General features: G+C 45.5%; 1 protein-coding gene across 1 annotated transcript in view; it reads right to left on the bottom strand.

The window, feature by feature from the left end:
- The window catches only part of spef2 (sperm flagellar 2), a 375,455-nt gene that overhangs the window by 307,350 nt on the left and 51,484 nt on the right, over positions 1 to 16,621 (bottom strand). Inside the window, exon 5 of the mRNA XM_041185381.1 lies at positions 11,752 to 12,004. Coding sequence (XP_041041315.1) covers positions 11,752 to 12,004 — 253 coding nt within the window. The remainder of the gene's footprint in view (positions 1 to 11,751; positions 12,005 to 16,621) is intronic.

Genomic DNA, 16,621 nt, shown 5'->3' with positions numbered 1-16,621 from the left:
TAAGGAAGTGGCCCTAGAAATAGTGGATGCATTGGTGGTCATCTTCTGAGATTCTATAGACTCTGGAACAGTTTGTACACATTGGAGGGTAGCTAATGTAACCCCACTATTTAAAAAGGGAGGTAGAGAGAAAATTACAGACCAGTCAGACCCACAACCAGGGGTCACACAGTCTGAGGATATGGGGTAGACCATTTAGGACTAAGATGAGGAGAAATTTCTTTACCCAGAGAGTGGTGAGCCTGTGGAATTCATTACCACGGAAAGTAGTTGAGACCAAAACATTGTATGCTTTCAAGAAGTTAGATATAGCTCTTGGGGTAAAAGGGTATTGGGAGAAAGCAGGAGCAGGCTGTTGAGTTGATGATCAGCCATGATCATAATGGATGGCAAAGCAGGCTCGAAGGGCCTACTAGTTTCTATCTGTGCTTCCCAATTGCCTGCATTCCCAAATTTTACATTTCTATGTGTTAACGTGCAGCTACTGTGATGTTAACCAGTTGAGTTTTTTTTAATTATTTATTCAATCTTGGGATGTGGGCATCACTGGCTATGCCAGTATTTATTGCCCATCCCATTGAAGAGTCAACCACATTGATGTGGGTCTGGAGTCACATGTAGACCAGACTAGGTAAGAACATTAATGAACCAGATGGGTTTTTAACAACAATCAATTCCAGATTTTTATTGAATTCTAATTCCACCATTTGGTATGGTGAGATTTGAACCCAGGTCGCCAGAGCATCACTGGATCTCTGGGTTACCAACCCAGTGACAATACCACTACACCACCACCTCCCCTGATAACAGTATCCCTGTTACAGCGCTGATAAAGGCATTGGCTTCCAATGACTTTCTTCACAAGGAGATCTTCCTCCTTTCTCTCTAATCAGACTCCAGTTTACTCTTGTGGCATCAAAAGGTTAGAGGGTGCACAGAAAGGGCCCCTTGCTCCAGCAGTACGCTCCTTCCACACAGCCTCAGAGCCCTCCCACTCAGAATCACCTCTATTTTTGATTTATGACTGCTCAATAACTCCGAAAGAGCAAGGTGGTGGCTCTGCACTACCATTTCAAAGCGAAGGTCGACACTCCCTCCCTCAATGTCCATGTCCCAGAAATCAACCTGGAATCACATGATATGAAGGTAGAGCTCCCTCCTGTTATTCTCCAGCCTCCCCCAATAATACTGCATCCCCTAGTTGTTGCGCTCGACATTCTTACCCTCCCCCAGAAGCCCATCACTACTGACATGCCCCATGTGGACCTCTGCCCTCTCCATCTAGAGGCCATGTGCACAGTCACCTATCGAGGTGACCCCCATCCTCCACAAAGAAAGCTTCACATACTCCTCGTCTTTATCACGTAATTCCCAAATACAGGCTGCAGATGCCTCCTATACTCATCACCATTCCATCAACACCCAGTACAGAGACAGACAAACCCATGATAAATGACTGTGAGACAGCCCTGTACACCAAGGTGCATTATTCCTATTGAGCACACAGCCCTTGACCCCCCTTGGAGCTGCAGTATACCTTGCCCCTAACGAATACTCCTGAAGCATGCCCCCTGCACCCATGGCTGTCCCCAATCTCCACAAAGCCCCAGGATTGCCTCGGCTCTCTGACTCCTGACTGCAAGCCCCAGATCAAGGACTTTGACTTTCAATGAGTTCCCCATTGCCCTTGTGACTGAAGACTACAATGTCTCCCTTGTCAACCCCCCACCCCTTCGGTGTGACCTATCCCTCTTGTGCCACACTAACACCCTCTCCCTCGTTCCTATTCCAGAGTCTGCATGCATCGCCTTCCATTCATACGTGTGTGCATCGCTTTCGCTCCATTGTTTGTCAGCTTTTCAGTTACCCTTGGTGGGCTCGGTTTCCCGCCCCTCAGTCCACCCTCTGCCATCCATTGCTCCCCCTCTTCCTCCACTTCTTTACAAAGCCGTCCTGCCCCCCTCTGCCTCCCACACTGCCTTCCTATCGTCCCCAATCCATTGCAAAGCCATGCTTCCCCATTGCCCCCCGTGCGTTCCCCCTTCACCCCCACCCTGGTCGAAAGGTTGCTTTATGAATGTTCAGGCCTGTATGAGTATTGCTGCACAGTGGTGTCCTTCTGGACAATGGTGACACCCACTGGGAGCTGACCCCCACCACCCACCCCTGGTCGCACTACTGGTCAGTATCAGAAAGTTGAGCCCTGCCTGAGTATCACTGCACAGTGGTGTCCTTGTGACTACAGAGGCAGCCTCCAGGAGCAGACCAACTCTACACTCCCAGCAGCGTGCTGTTCCACTGGCAAAACAAGAAGACTGGCACAGCGCTGTGTCAGGTAGGATATGTGTGTTGCACTCACGTTGAAGTCACGGGCGAAGTGAGGACTGACCTGCGTACGCCACTCGTTTTCAAATGAGATTCAGACCAACGTGATTTCTTGCTTGGTGACGCAAGATTGGAAGGCAGCATGTGATTCCGGCGAGCAGCTGTTTTAATGAGCATTCGTGAGATGGTAATGAACTCAAATAACGTTCTCGCCACCTGACCCGCCATTGGGAGAATTGCAAACTAATTTTATGCTGGCAGGTTTCCGACTTTTTGCCTCCTGCTAGATTCTCCGCTCCTGCCCACCACGGAACCCGGGAAAGGGAAAATTCCACCCATATAAACATTCACAAACTCACACTCACACGCACATTCACACTCATGCACTCTCAACTCTCTCTCACATTCTCTCTCACACTCTCTGAGAGTGTCTGTGAGTGTGAGAGTGTGTATGTGCAAGTTTCTCAGTGTCTGTTCTCACACACACAGTCTCACACACTCACATGCACATGCACTCTCTCAAACTCACACAAACAAAGAAACATAGAAACTAGGAGCAGGAGTAGGCCATTCGGCCCTTGGAGCCTGCTCCACCATTCATTATGATCATGGCTGATCATCCAACTCAATAGCCTGCTCCCGCTTTCTCCCCATACCCTTTGATCCCTTTCGTCCCAAGAGCTATATCTAACTCCTTCTTGAAAACATACAATGTTTTGGCATCAACTACTTTCTGTGGTAACGACTTCCACAGGCTCACCACTCTCTGGGTGAAGGAATTTCTCCTCATCTCAGTCCTAAATGGTCTACCCCATATCCTCAGACTGTGACCCCTGGTTCTGGACTCCCCCACCATCGGGAACATCTTTCCTTTATCTACCTTATCTAGCCCTGTTAGAATTTTATAGGTTTCTATGAGATCCCCCCTCATTCTTCTGAACTCCAGTGAATATAATCCTAACCGACTCAATCTCTCCTCATATGTCAGTCCCGCCATCCCAGGAATCAGTCTGGTAAACTTTCACTGCACTCCCTCTATAGCAAAAACATCCTTCCTCAGATAAAGAGACCAAAACTGCACACAATATTCCAGGTGTCGTCTCACCAAGGTCCTGTACAATTGCAGCAAGACATCCCTGTTCCTGTACTCAAACCCTCTGGCTATGAAGGCTTATGTGGGACTTTGTCGAAAGCCTTCTGAAAGTCCAAATAAACCACATCCACTGGCTCCCCCTCATCAACTCTACTAGTTACATCCTCGAAAAATTCCAGTAGATTTGTCAAGCATGATTTCCCTTTCGTAAATCCATGCTGACTCTGTCCAATTCTGCCACTGTTTTCCAAGTGCTTAGCTATTAAAGCTCTTATAATGGACTCTAGAATTTTCCCCACTACCGACGTCAGGCTGACTGGTCTATAATTCCCTGTTTTCTCTCTACCTCCCTTTTTAAATCGTGCTGCATATATGGCTTCCATCAATGGAGGTGAGTCTGCTCTCCAGAATTGGCATCCATAATGGGCCCAGGGCACCCAGTTAATTAGTAGGCCAGCACTGAACTGCATTTCATTGAAACCTTCTCATACCACTGAGATGTTCTGTATTTGGGATGGCATCTTGGTCACCTCAATGTGTGTGCTAGCGCCTCAGAGACAAGGTTTAATCGGTGACAAAGCAAGTAGGGCAGAAGCCACTATAGATCATTACAATTGCTTTGGTAACAGATTGTGAGCTTCACTACCTTGACCCAGTAATCACTACTGTCTTCAATCCTTCATTTCAGAGAGAAGGTAAAAGCAAAGACGGATCCAGGGCTCAGTGCTGTCTTTGTGAGGGTCTGAATGCAATGGAAGAGGCGAAGGAGGGAGAGGCGATGCTGAGTGCAGCTCCAGGGGGAGGACCCGCCTGATGTCCAGGGACAAGTGTCCTCGCAAATCACGTAACTAGGGAAGTAGAGAGGGCCTTAAACTAAACAAGAAGGGTGCGGGATCAAGTTTGAGTAGAGATATCAATTCAAGGTGTAGAGTCAAGACAGGAGAGCAAAATAGTAATATGAGAAATGAGGGTCAGAGAATGGCAGGAAGGGACAGAGAGAAAAAACCTAAAAATACATCAACAGTCAAGACTAGATGTTGCAAAGGTAACAGAAAGACAAAACTGAAGGATCTCTATCTGATTGCACGTAATATTCATAACAATATAAATGAATTGAAGTAAATAAATACGATCTGATAGCAATTACGGAGACGTAACTGCAAGACAATGATTAGGTCCTTAATATTGAAGGGTACATTAAAGGAGAATAGGAAGCTAGGTAAAGGTGGAGGGGTAGCACTGTTAATCAAAGAGGGCATTGGTGCAATAGTTAGAGATGACCTTGGTTCAGGAGATGAGGGTGTAGAAACTGTTTGGGTGGAGATGAATAGTAGGGGGAAACAGTCATTAGTGGGAGTGGTCTACAGGCCCCCTGACAGTAGCCACAGTGTAAGACAAGGTATTCAAGAGAAAATATTGTGTGCTTGTGATAAAGGATGGTTTCATCATAGGTGATTTTAAACTACACACAAACTGGAAAAATCAGATTGGCAGTAGTAGCCTGGAAGAGGAGTTCTTAGAATGTTTTCGAGGTAGTTTCTTAGAACAGTATGTTCTGGAACCAACCAGAAAGCAGGTTATATTAGACTTGGTATTGTGTCATGTGACAGGATGAATTAATGACCTCAGAGTAAAAGCACCACCGTGTAACAGTGACCACAATATGATTGAATTTTGCATCAGTTTGAAAGGGAGAAAAGTAGGTCTCAGACTAGAATCTTAAACTTAAATAAGGGCAACTATGTGGGGATGAAAGCTGAGCTAGCTGAAGTGAACTAGGAAACTAGGCTAGAGGATAGATCAATGGAGAAGCAGTGGCAGACATTTATGGGGATATTTCAGAGTATTCAGAATAAGTGCATTCCTACTATGAAGAAAAATTCTCAGGGGAGGACCCACCATCGCTGGTTACCTAATGATGTTAAGGAAAACATCAAACTTAAGGAAAAAGTATACAACTTCGCAAAGATGAGTAGTAGGACAGAATATAAAGAGCAGCAGAGAATGACTAAAAGGTTAATCAGAAGAAATAAATTAGGGTATGAGAGGAAGCTAGCTAGAAATGTAAAAATGGATAGCAAGAGTTTCTACAGGTATTTAAAAAGAGAAAGAGTAAGTAAAGTGAGTTTTGGTCCTCTAGAGAGTGACAGTGGGGAGTTAATAGTAAATAATAGTAGATTAAGGAAATGGCGAAAGAAATGAACAAATATTTTGCCTCTGTGTTCACTATAGAGGATACAAAAAACATTCCAGTAATAGCTGCAAATCAGAAGGTGAGCGGGAGAAAGGAACTTGGTGAAATTGAAATCACTGTGGAAACAGTACAGAGCATATTGATGGCGCTGCGGGCTGGCAAGTCTCTGGGTCCCGATGGACTACATCCTAGGGTCTTAAAAGAAGTGGCTATTGAGGTAGCTGATGCTCTGGTGTTACTTTTCCAAAATTCACTACATTCTGAAAAGGTTCCTTCAGATTGGAAAGTAGTAAATATAACCCCTCTATTCAAGAAGGGAGGGAGACAGAAAACAGGAAACTATAGGTGAGTTAGCTTGACATCTATCATGAGGAAGGTGTTAGAATCGATCATTTAAGAGGTTATAGCTGGGCAGGAAAGCTCAAGGCAATCGAAAAGAGTCAGCATGGTTTTGTGAAAGCAAAATCATGTCTAACCAATTTATTGGAGTTTTTCGAAGGAGTAACATGCTCGGTGGATAAAGGGAAGCTTGTAGATGTACTGTACTTGGATTTCCATAAGGGATTTCATAAGGTGTCACATCAAAGGCTATTACAGAAAACAAAAGTGCATGGTGCAAGGGATAACATGTTAACATGGATAAAAGATTGGCTGGCTGGCAGAAAGCAGAGAGTATGCATAAATGGGTCTTTTTTGGATTGGGAGGTAAGGGAAGGGTAAAACTCCAAGAAGTATGACTAATGGGAAACAAAGCAGCAGGTTAGCATGTCGGGGGGTGGATTCAACTTCATGGAAAATTATGAAAAAACTGAAAAGAAAGGAGAGCCCAGGAGAGGCGATTAAAGTCTCCAGAACACAAAATAGGACAGAGTGTTTGGAAAGGGCTAGGAATCTAACTTCAAGCACATCAGATAAAGGGATGACAGTGAGAAGGGGGACGGGAAATACAGGACTGAAGGTGTTGTATCTGAATGCACGCAGTATACAAAATAAGGTAAATGAGCTTGTAGCGCAGATTGAAATTGGCAGGTATGATGTGGTGGGCATTACGGAGACATGGCTGCAAGGGGATCAGGACTGGGAGCTAAATATCCAAGGATATTTATACTATCGAAAAGATAGGCAGGTTGGCAGAGGGGGTGGGGTTGCTTTGTTAGTAAGAAATGAAATTAAATCGATAGCAAGAAACGACATAGGGTCAGATGATGTAGAATCTGTGTCGGTAGAGTTGAGGAACCGCAAAGATAAAAAAAACCATAATGAGAGTTATGTACAGGCCTCCGAACAGTAGTCAGGATGTGGGGCACAAGATACACCAGGAGATAGAAAAGGCATGTAAGAAAGGCAAGGTTACAGTGATCATGGGGGATTTCAATATGCAGGTAGACTGGGAATATCAGGTTGGTATTGGATCCCAAGAAAAGGAATTTGTGGAATGTCTACGAGACGGCTTTTTGGAGCAGCTTGTGGTGGAGCCACTAGGGAACAGGCAATTCTAGATTTAGTGATGTGTAATGAGGCAGATTTGATAAGGGAGCTTCAGGTGAAGGAACCCTTAGGAGGAAGTGACCATAATATGATAGAATTTACCCTGCAATTTGAGAGGAAAAAGCTGGAATCAGATGTAACGGTATTACAGTTGAATAAAGGCAACTACAGAGGCATGAGGGAGGAGCTGGCCAGAATTGACTGGGAGATGAGCCTAGCAGGAAAGACAGTGGAACAGCAACGGCAGAAGTTTCTGGGAGTAATTTGGGAGACACAGCAAAAATTCATCCCTAGGAAGAAGAAGCATGCTAAAGGGAGGACGAGGCAACCATGGCTAACAAGGGAAGTCAGGGACAGCATAAAAGCTAAAGAGAAAGCGTACAATGCGGCAAAGAGCAGTGGAAACCAGGGGATTGGGAAGCCTACAAAGACCAACAGAGGACAACTAAAAATGAAATAAGGAGGGAGAAGATTAAATATGAGGGTAGACTAGCCAGTAATATAAAAGAAGATTGCAAGAGTTTTTTTAGATATATAAAGGGTAAGAGAGAGGCAAAAGTGGACATTGGGCTGCTGGAAACTGACGCTGGAGAAGTAGTAGTGGGGACAAAGAAATGGCAGAGGAACTGAATAGATACTTTGCATCAGTCTTCACAGTGGAAGACATGAGTGACATCCCCAAAGTTCAAGAGAGTTGGGGGCAGAGGTGAGAATGGTTGCCATTACCAAGGAGAAGGTGCTAGGAAAACTGAAAGGTCTGAAGGTGGATAACTCACTTGGACCAGATAGATTACACCCCAGAGTTCTGAAGGAGATAGCTGAAGAGATAGTGAAGGCGTTAGTGGTGATCTTTCAGGAATCACTTGAGTCAGGGAGGGTCCCAGAGGACTGGAAAATCGCTAATGTAACCCCCGTGTTTAAGAAGGGAGTGAGGCAAAAGATGGGAAATTACAGGCCGATTAGCCTGGCTTCGGTCGTTGGTAAGATTTTAAGAGTCCATTATTAAGGATGAGATTTCAGAATAATTGGAAGTGCATGGTAAAATCGGGCAAAGTCAGCATGGTTTCATCAAGGGGAGGTCATGCCTGACAAATCTGTTAGAATTCTTTGAAGAGATAATGAGTAGGTTAGACAAAGGAGAGCCAATGGATGTTATCTACTTGGACTTCCAGAAGGCCTTTGACAAGGTGCTGCACAGGAGGCTGCTCAGTAAGATAAGAGCCCATGGTGTTAGAGGCAAGGTACCAGCATGGATAGAAGATTGGCTGTCTGGCAGGAGGCAGAGAGTGGGGATAAGGGGGTCCTTCTCAGGATGGCGGCCGGTGACTAGTGGAGTTCCGCAGGGGTCAGTGTTGGGACCACAACTTTTCACTTTATACATTAATGATCTAGATGAAGGAACTGAGGGCATCCTAGCTAAGTTTGCAGATGATACAAAGATAGGTGGAGGGACAGGTAGTATTGAGGAGGCGGGGAGACTGCAGAAGGATTTGGACAGGTTAGGAGAATGGGCAAAGAAGTGGCAGATGGAATACAACGTGAGGAAGTGTGAGGTCATGCACTTTGGTAGGAAGAATAGAGGCATAGACTATTTTCTAAATGGGGAGAGAATTCAGAAATCTAGAGTGCAAAGGGACTTGGGAGTCCTAGTCCAGGATTCTCTTAAGGTTAACTTGCAGGTTGAGTCGGTAGTTAGGAAGGCAAATGCAATATTGGCATTTATTTCAAGAGGACTGGAATATAAAAGCAGGGGTGTGCTGCTGAGGCTTTATAAGGCTCTGGTCAGACCACATTTAGAATATCGTGAGCAATTTTGGGCCCCGTATCTCAGGAAGGATGTGCTTGCCTTGGAGAGGGTTCAGAGGAGGTTCACGAGAACGATCCCAGGAATGAAAGGCTTAACATATTAGGAACGTTTGAGGACTCTAGGTCTATACTCAATGAAGTTTAGAAGGATGGGGGGGGATCTGATTAAAACTTACAGAATACTGAAAGGCCTGGATAGAGTGGAAGTGGGGAAGATATTTCCATTAGTAGGAGAGACTAGGACCTGAGGGCACAGCCTCAGAGTAAAGGGAAGACCTTTTAGAACAGAGATGAGGAGAAACTTCTTTAGCCAGAGAGTGGTGAATCTATGGAATTCATTGCCACAGAAGGCTGTGGAGGCCAGGTCATTGAGTGTATTTAAGACCGAGAAAGATAGGTTCTTGATTGGTAAGGGGATCAAAGGTTAAGGGGAAAAGGCAGGAGATTGGGGTTGAGAAATTTATCAGCCATTATTGAATGGCAGAGCAGATTCGATGGGCTGAATGGCCTAATTTCTGCTCCTAGGTCTTATGGATTGGCAGGATGTGACGAGTGGAATCCCAAAGGGGCCTGTGCTGGGGCCTCAACTTTTTACGATTTACATCAATGACTTAGATCAGGGGAATGACTTAGATGAGGGGAGTGAAGACACAGTAGCTGAATTTGCAAATGACACAAAGATAGGTAGGAAAGTATGTTGTGAAGAGGGCATGAGGAGTTTGCAGATGGATTTAGATAGGTTGAGTGAGTGGGCAAAGATCTGGCAAATGAAGTTTAATGTGGGAAAATGTGAAGTTGTTCACTTTGTCCGGAAGAACAAAAAAGCAGCGTGTTACTTAAATGGAGAACGGCTGCATAATTTTGAGGTGCAGAGGGATCTAGGTGTTCTAGTACATGAGTCACAAAAAGTTGGTACTCAGGTACAGCAAGTTATCAAGAAGGGCTAATGGAATTCTATTCTTTATTACGAGAGGTATTGAACATAAAACTAAGGATATTATGCTTCAGTTATACAGGGCATTGGTGAGACCGCACCTCAAATACTGTGTGTAGTTTTGGTCTCCTCATTTAATGAAGGATGTAAATACATTGGAGATGGTTCAGAGGAAGTTTACTAGATTGTTACCTGGAATGAGTGGGTTGTCTTATGAGGAAAGGTTGGAGAGACTGGGCTTGTTTCCACTGGAGTTTAGAAGAGTGAGGGGTGACTTGATTGAAGTATACAAGATCCTGAATGGCCTCGACAAGATGAACGTGGAAAGGATGTTTCCTCTTATGGGTGAGTCCAGAACTAGGGGGCATTGTTTTAAAATTAGGGGTCGCCCTTTTAGGACAGAGATGAGGAGAAATTTTTTCTCTGAGGGTTGTGCGACTTTGGAACTCTCAGCCTCAAGGTGGTGGAGGTGGGGTCATTGAATATTTTTAAGGCAGAGGTAGATAGATTCCCTTGCCTGATGAGAATCTGAGATTATCGGAGTTAGATGGGAATGTGGAAGTCGAAACACAAGAAGATCAGTCATGATCTTATTGAATGGTGGAGCAGGCTCGAGGGCTGAATGGTCTACCACTACTCCTGTTCCTATTTCTTATGTTCTTGCGTTATGTTCCAGGGGAGCCAGGGCAAGAACAAGAGAGTCAAGAGGACAGACCCAGGCAATGGAGGCAATTCGCCAGACCTAGGGTATACCAAAGGAGACTCTCCTATTTACAAAGAAGTGACAGACAATGCCTGTACTTGTCTCTAGCTCTAGTAGATGACATCTGCCACATTCTTCATGAAGACTTGATGTCCTGTGGAGTTGGAGGCTATCCCCTTGCCAGTGGCTTTCAAGGTGACCACTGTGCTCAATTGTTTTGCCTGTGGGTCTTTCCAGGGATCCACAGGGGACCTGTGCATCATCTAGCAGTTCGCAATACATAGAAGCATAAACGTGGTCACAGGTGCCTTTACAGCAAGGCACATCACCGTGTGAGGTTTATTCTGGACAAGGATGATAGCCAGGCTGTGAGATTCACTGGGTTTGCAGCTATCTCAGGCTTCCCCAGAGTGCAGGATGTAATCGACTGCACCCATGTGGCTTTGAGGGCTCCATGGCAGCAGTGCCTAATGTTTATCAACTGTGAAGTCTTTCATTCCATCAATGTTCAACTAGTCTGCAATCCTCGGCAGCGCATAATGCACGTTTGTGCCAGGTACCCTGGGAGTTCCCATTACTCATACATCCTGAGTCAATCCCAGATACTTCAGATATACGAGGGGCCTGAGCGTCTGCAGAGATGACTGCTTGGGGGGGTAAGGGGTACCCACTGAAACACTGGCTGATGACACCAGTGCATCCCCCTCAGTCATTTGGAGGAGAGGTACAATGCTGAGCACAGTTACACAAGGTCCCTAGACAAGCAGAGGCATTCTGAAGATGCACTTCAGATGTTTGGACCACTCACGTGGCGCACTACAGTACATTCCATATTACCATAGAAGTCAGAGAAAAGTTACAGCATAGAAGGAGGCCATTCAGCATATCTTGAGGAGATGGTGCAACTGGAGGGAGGCCATAGAGGAAGCAAGATGTGAGAGAGGTGTGTGTGTGTCTGTGTGTGAGATTGAGTGTGTGTGTGTACACGAGTTAGTGTCTGTGCGCACGTGCAGGTTGCATGTGTACGTGTGCCTCCATGTATGAGATTGTGTAAGTGGTTGTGTGCGTGTGTATTTGTTTGTATGTATGTACATGTGTGAGAGTTTGGTGTTTGTGTGAATGTCTGTCTTTTCACCCTTGGACCCTCTCTCCTCCCACTGCTAGTTCCCCCTCCCTTTCTGCCCCCTGCCACCTCGCCAGGCTCTTACCTCTTTGTACATCCTGCTGCTGATGCTGGCCAGTTTGGCTGCTGCAGGTGGTCTCATGGACTCCATGGCCAGTTTAGAGAGCTGAGCTTTCTTTTTCCTGCGGAGAGCGATGTAGATTTGATACAGGAGGCGTGTAGCAACACCAGGCTCCTGCTGAACCAGTGCCTGCACCACATTGTCACTGATCATCACCCCCAAGAGCTGCAGAGTGGGTAGCAGACGCTGGAAGTTATTGAGCTGAGAAATGGCATTCCTGCAGGGCAGGGGGAAAACAAAGAACATTCAGAAGACAGGATCACTGAGAACAGATTAATATTGTTCAATTTACCCTGTGCACTGGTTGGTGTTGCACTGCACACTGGATGGGATTACCCAGTACTCTGGTGGGGACTACACATTACACTGGCATGGATTACAGTGTACACTGGCTGGGATTATACTGTACACTGTCTTAGTTTACAATGTACACTGGCTGGGATAACATGTAGATTTTTTTTCTTTGTTCTTTCATGGGATGTGGGTGTCACTGGCAATTGTTGCCCATCCCTAATTGCCCTTGAGCTGAAAGGTTTGTTTGGCCATTTCAGAGGGCAGGTAAGAGTCAACCACATTGCTGTGGGTCTGGAGTCACACGTAGGCCAGACCAGGTAAGGACAGCAGATTTCCTTCCCTAAAGGGGATTAGTGAATCAAATGAATTTTCACAGCAATCCATGATAGTTATCATGGTCACCATTACTGAGACTAGCTTTATATTCCCAAATTTATTAATTGATTTAACTTCCACCAGCTGCTGTGGGATTTGAACCCATGATGCTGGATTACTAGGCTACTGATATTGCCACTACACCGTCATCACCCGTTTGGTATAATCCTACAGATTGGATGGGATTGCAGTGTATCCTGGTTAGGATTACTCTGCACCCTGTACATGGGATGAGATTACCCTGGATCTGTAAATAAGAGCAAACAAAATGAAAGAAAACACAAAGATGTTTCATATATAAATAAAGAGAAAGAGGATCATTAAGGAACAAGTAAAATCACATAAGAACCAAAAAGGTAACTTGTGTGTGGAGGTAGAAGTCGTGAGTACCGTTATTATTGAAGACATTCAATCTGTTTTCACAAAGGAGGGTAACGATGCAGATATTGGAGTTAAGGAGGAGTGTGACATATTGAATAGAGTAAGCATGGTGAGGGAGGAAACATTAAGGTATTCAGCATCTTTGAAAGTGGAGAAAGCCCAAAGACCAGATGAAATAGATCCCAGTAGGGTTGCCAAAAGGAACTAAATGTATTCCTGGGGATTTCATCATGTGACTTGCCCCCATGCTTCAGCCATTAGCCAGCCAACACATCCATCCTTGTGACATACTGCCTACCAACCCCAATTAAAAAGCAAAAAGACTCATGACCAATTTGGATGGTGCTTGGCTGTCAGCCAAAAAACCGTTTTCTCCCCCATTTTCAATATTTTTACATCTATTAAAGAGAAATATTCAAAGTAAATGACCGAGAAAGTCCTTTTTAATGTCAAAATTATTTTACCAACATAAGAACGTACGAATTAGGAGCAGAAGTAGGCCATTCGGCCCTTCGAGCCTGCTCCACCATTCATTATGATCATGGCTGATCATCCAACTCAATAGCCTGCTCCCGCTTTCTCCCCATACCCTTTGATCCCTCTCACACAAGAGCTATATCTAACTCCTTCTTGAAAACAATGTTTTGGGCTCAACTACGTTCTGTGGTATTCCACAGGCTCACCACTCTCTGGGTGAAGAAATTGTTCCTCATCTCAGTCCAACATATCCTCATCTCGGTCCTTACGTCACAATTTCCAGTTCCCTGGCCCCAACCGCTTCCTCTTCACCATGGACGTCCAATCCCTCTACACCTCCATCCCCCACCAGGATGGTCTGAGGGCCCTTAGCTTCTTCCTCGAACAGAGGTCCGAACAATCCCCATCCAACACTACTCTCCTCTGTCTGGCTGAACTTGTTCTCACACTGAACAATTTCTCCTTCCACTCCTCTCACTTCCTCCAAATAAAAGGTGTGGCTATGGGTACCCGCATGGGCCCCAGCTATGCCTGTTTCTTTATGGGATATGTAGAACATTCCTTGTTCCAGTCCTACTCCGGCCCCCTTCCACAACTCTTTCTCCGGTACATTGATGATTGCTTCAGTGCTGCTTCATGCTCTCGTCTGGACTTGGAAAAATTTATTAACTTTGCTTCCAATCTCCACCCCTCCATCATTTTCACATGGTCCATCTCTGACACTTCCCTTCCCTTCCTTGACCTCTCTGTCTCAATCTCTGGTGATAGACTGTCCACCAATTTCCATTACAAACCTACCGACTCCCACAGCTACCTCGACTACAGCTCCTCACACCCCGCTTCCTGTAAGGACTCCATCCCATTCTCTCAGTTCCTTCGCCTCTGTCGCATCTGTTCCGATGATGCTACCTTCAAAAACAGTTCCTCTGACATGTCCTCCTTCTTTCTTAACCGAGGTTTTCTACCCACGGTCATTGACAGGGCACTCAACCGTGTCCGGCCCATCTCCCGCACATTCGCCCTCACGCCTTCTCCTCCCTCCCAGAAACATAATAGGGTCCCCCTTGTCCTCACTTATCACCCCACCAGCCTCCGCATTCAAAAGATCATCCTCCGCCATTTCCGCCAACTCCAGCATGATGCCACAACCAAACGCATCTTCCCTTCACCCCCTATCGGCATTCCGTAGGGATCATTCCCTCCGGGACACCCTGGTCCACTCCTCCATCACCCCCTACTCCTCAACCTCCTCCTATGGCACCACCCCATGCCCACGCAAAAGATGTAACACCTGCCCCTTCAATTCCTCTCTCCTCACTGTCCAAGGGCCCAAACACTCCTTTCAAGTGAAGCAGCATTTTACTTCCATTTCCCACAACTTAGTCTGCTGCATTCGCTGCTCCCAATGTGGTCTCCTCTACATTGGAGAGACCAAACGTAAACTGGACGACCGCTTTGCAGAACACCTGCGGTCTGACCGCAAGAAAGACCCAAACCTCCCTGTCGCTTGCCATTTTAACACTCCACCCTGCTCTCTTGCCCACATGTCTGTCCTTGGCTTGCTGCATTGTTCCAGTGAAGCCCAACGCAAACTGGAGGAACAACACCTCATCTTCCGACTAGGCACTTTACAGCCTTCCGGACTGAATATTGAATTCAACAACTTTAGGTCTTGAGCTCCCTCCTCCATCCCCACCCCCTTTCTGTTTCTTCCCCCTTCCTTTTGTTTTTTCCAATAAATTATATAGATTTGCTTTTCCCACCCATTTCCATTATTTTGAAATATTTTTAAATCTTTTATGCTGCCCCCACCACCGCTAGAGCTATACCTTGAGTGCCCTACCATCCATTCTTAATTAGCACGTTCGTTTAGATAATATCACCAACTTTAACACCTATGTGTTCTTTTGTTCTGTTGTCTGTGACATCTTTTGATGATCTGCTTCTATCACTGCTTGTTTGTCCCCACAACCACACCCACCCTCTCCACTTCTCTCTCTCTCCCCCCACACAAAACGCCCCCCCCCCCACACACACCTTAAACCAACTTATATTTCACCCCTTTCTTGGATTCACTCAGTTCGGTCGAAGGGTCATGAGGACTCAAAACGTCAACTCTTTTCTTCTCCGCCGATGCTGCCAGACCTGCTGAGTTTTTCCAGGTAATTCTGTTTTTGTTTCAGTCCTACATGGTCTACCCCATATCTTCAGACTGTGACCCCTGGTTCTGGACTCCCCCACCATCGGGAACATCCTTCCTGCATCTACCCTGTCTAGTCCTGTTAGAATTTTATAGGTTTCAAGAGATCTCCCCTCGTTCTTCTGAACACCAGCGAATATAATCCTAATCGACTCAATCTCTCCTCATATGTCAGTCCCGCCATCCCAGGAATCAGTCTGGTAAACCTTCGCTGCACTCCCTCTATAGCAAGTACATCCTTCCTCAGATAAAGAGACCAAAAGTGCACACAATATTCCAAGTGTGGTCTCAATAAGGCCCTATATAATTGCAGCAAGACATCCCTGCTCCTGTACTCGAATCCTCTGGCTATGAAGGCCAACATACCATTTGCCTTCTTTACCGCCTGCTGCACCTGCATGCTTACCTTCAGCGACTGGTGTACAAGGACACTCAGGTCTCGTTGCACATTCCCCTCTCTCAATTTATAGCCATTCAGATAATAATCTGCCTTCCATTTTTGCTACCAAAGTGGATAAACTCACATTTATCCACATTATACTGCATCTGCCATGCATTTGCCCACTCACTCAGCTTGTCCAAATCACACTGAAGCATCTCTGCATCCTCCTCACAGCTCACCCTCCCACCCAGCTTTGTGTCATCTGCAAATTTGAAGAAATTATATTTAATTCCCTCATCTAAATCATTAATATATATTGTGAATAACTGGGGTCCCAGCATCGATCCCTGTGGTACCCCACTAGTCACTGCCTGCCATTCGGAAAAAGACCCGTTTATTCCGACTCTTTGTTTCCTGTCTGCCAACCAGTTTTCTACCCATCTCAATACACTACCCCCAATCCCATATGCTTAAATTTTATACGCTAATCTCTTATGTGGGACTTTTTCGAAAGCCTTCTGAAAGTCCAAATAAACCACATCCACTGGCTCCCCCTCATCAACTCTACTAGTTGCATCCTCGAAAAATTCCAGTAGATTTGTCAAGCATGATTTCCCTTTCATAAATCCATGCTGACTCTGTCCGATTCTGCCACTGTTTTCTAGGTGCTCAGCTATTAAATCTTTTATAATGGACTCTAGAATTTTCCCCACTACTGACATCAA

The sequence above is a fragment of the Carcharodon carcharias genome, chromosome 4 (genome assembly GCF_017639515.1).
Source record: "Carcharodon carcharias isolate sCarCar2 chromosome 4, sCarCar2.pri, whole genome shotgun sequence".
Taxonomy (NCBI): domain Eukaryota; kingdom Metazoa; phylum Chordata; class Chondrichthyes; order Lamniformes; family Lamnidae; genus Carcharodon; species Carcharodon carcharias.
Note: the sequence above shows the minus strand (reverse complement) of the source record. Positions and strands in the feature narration are given on the sequence as shown.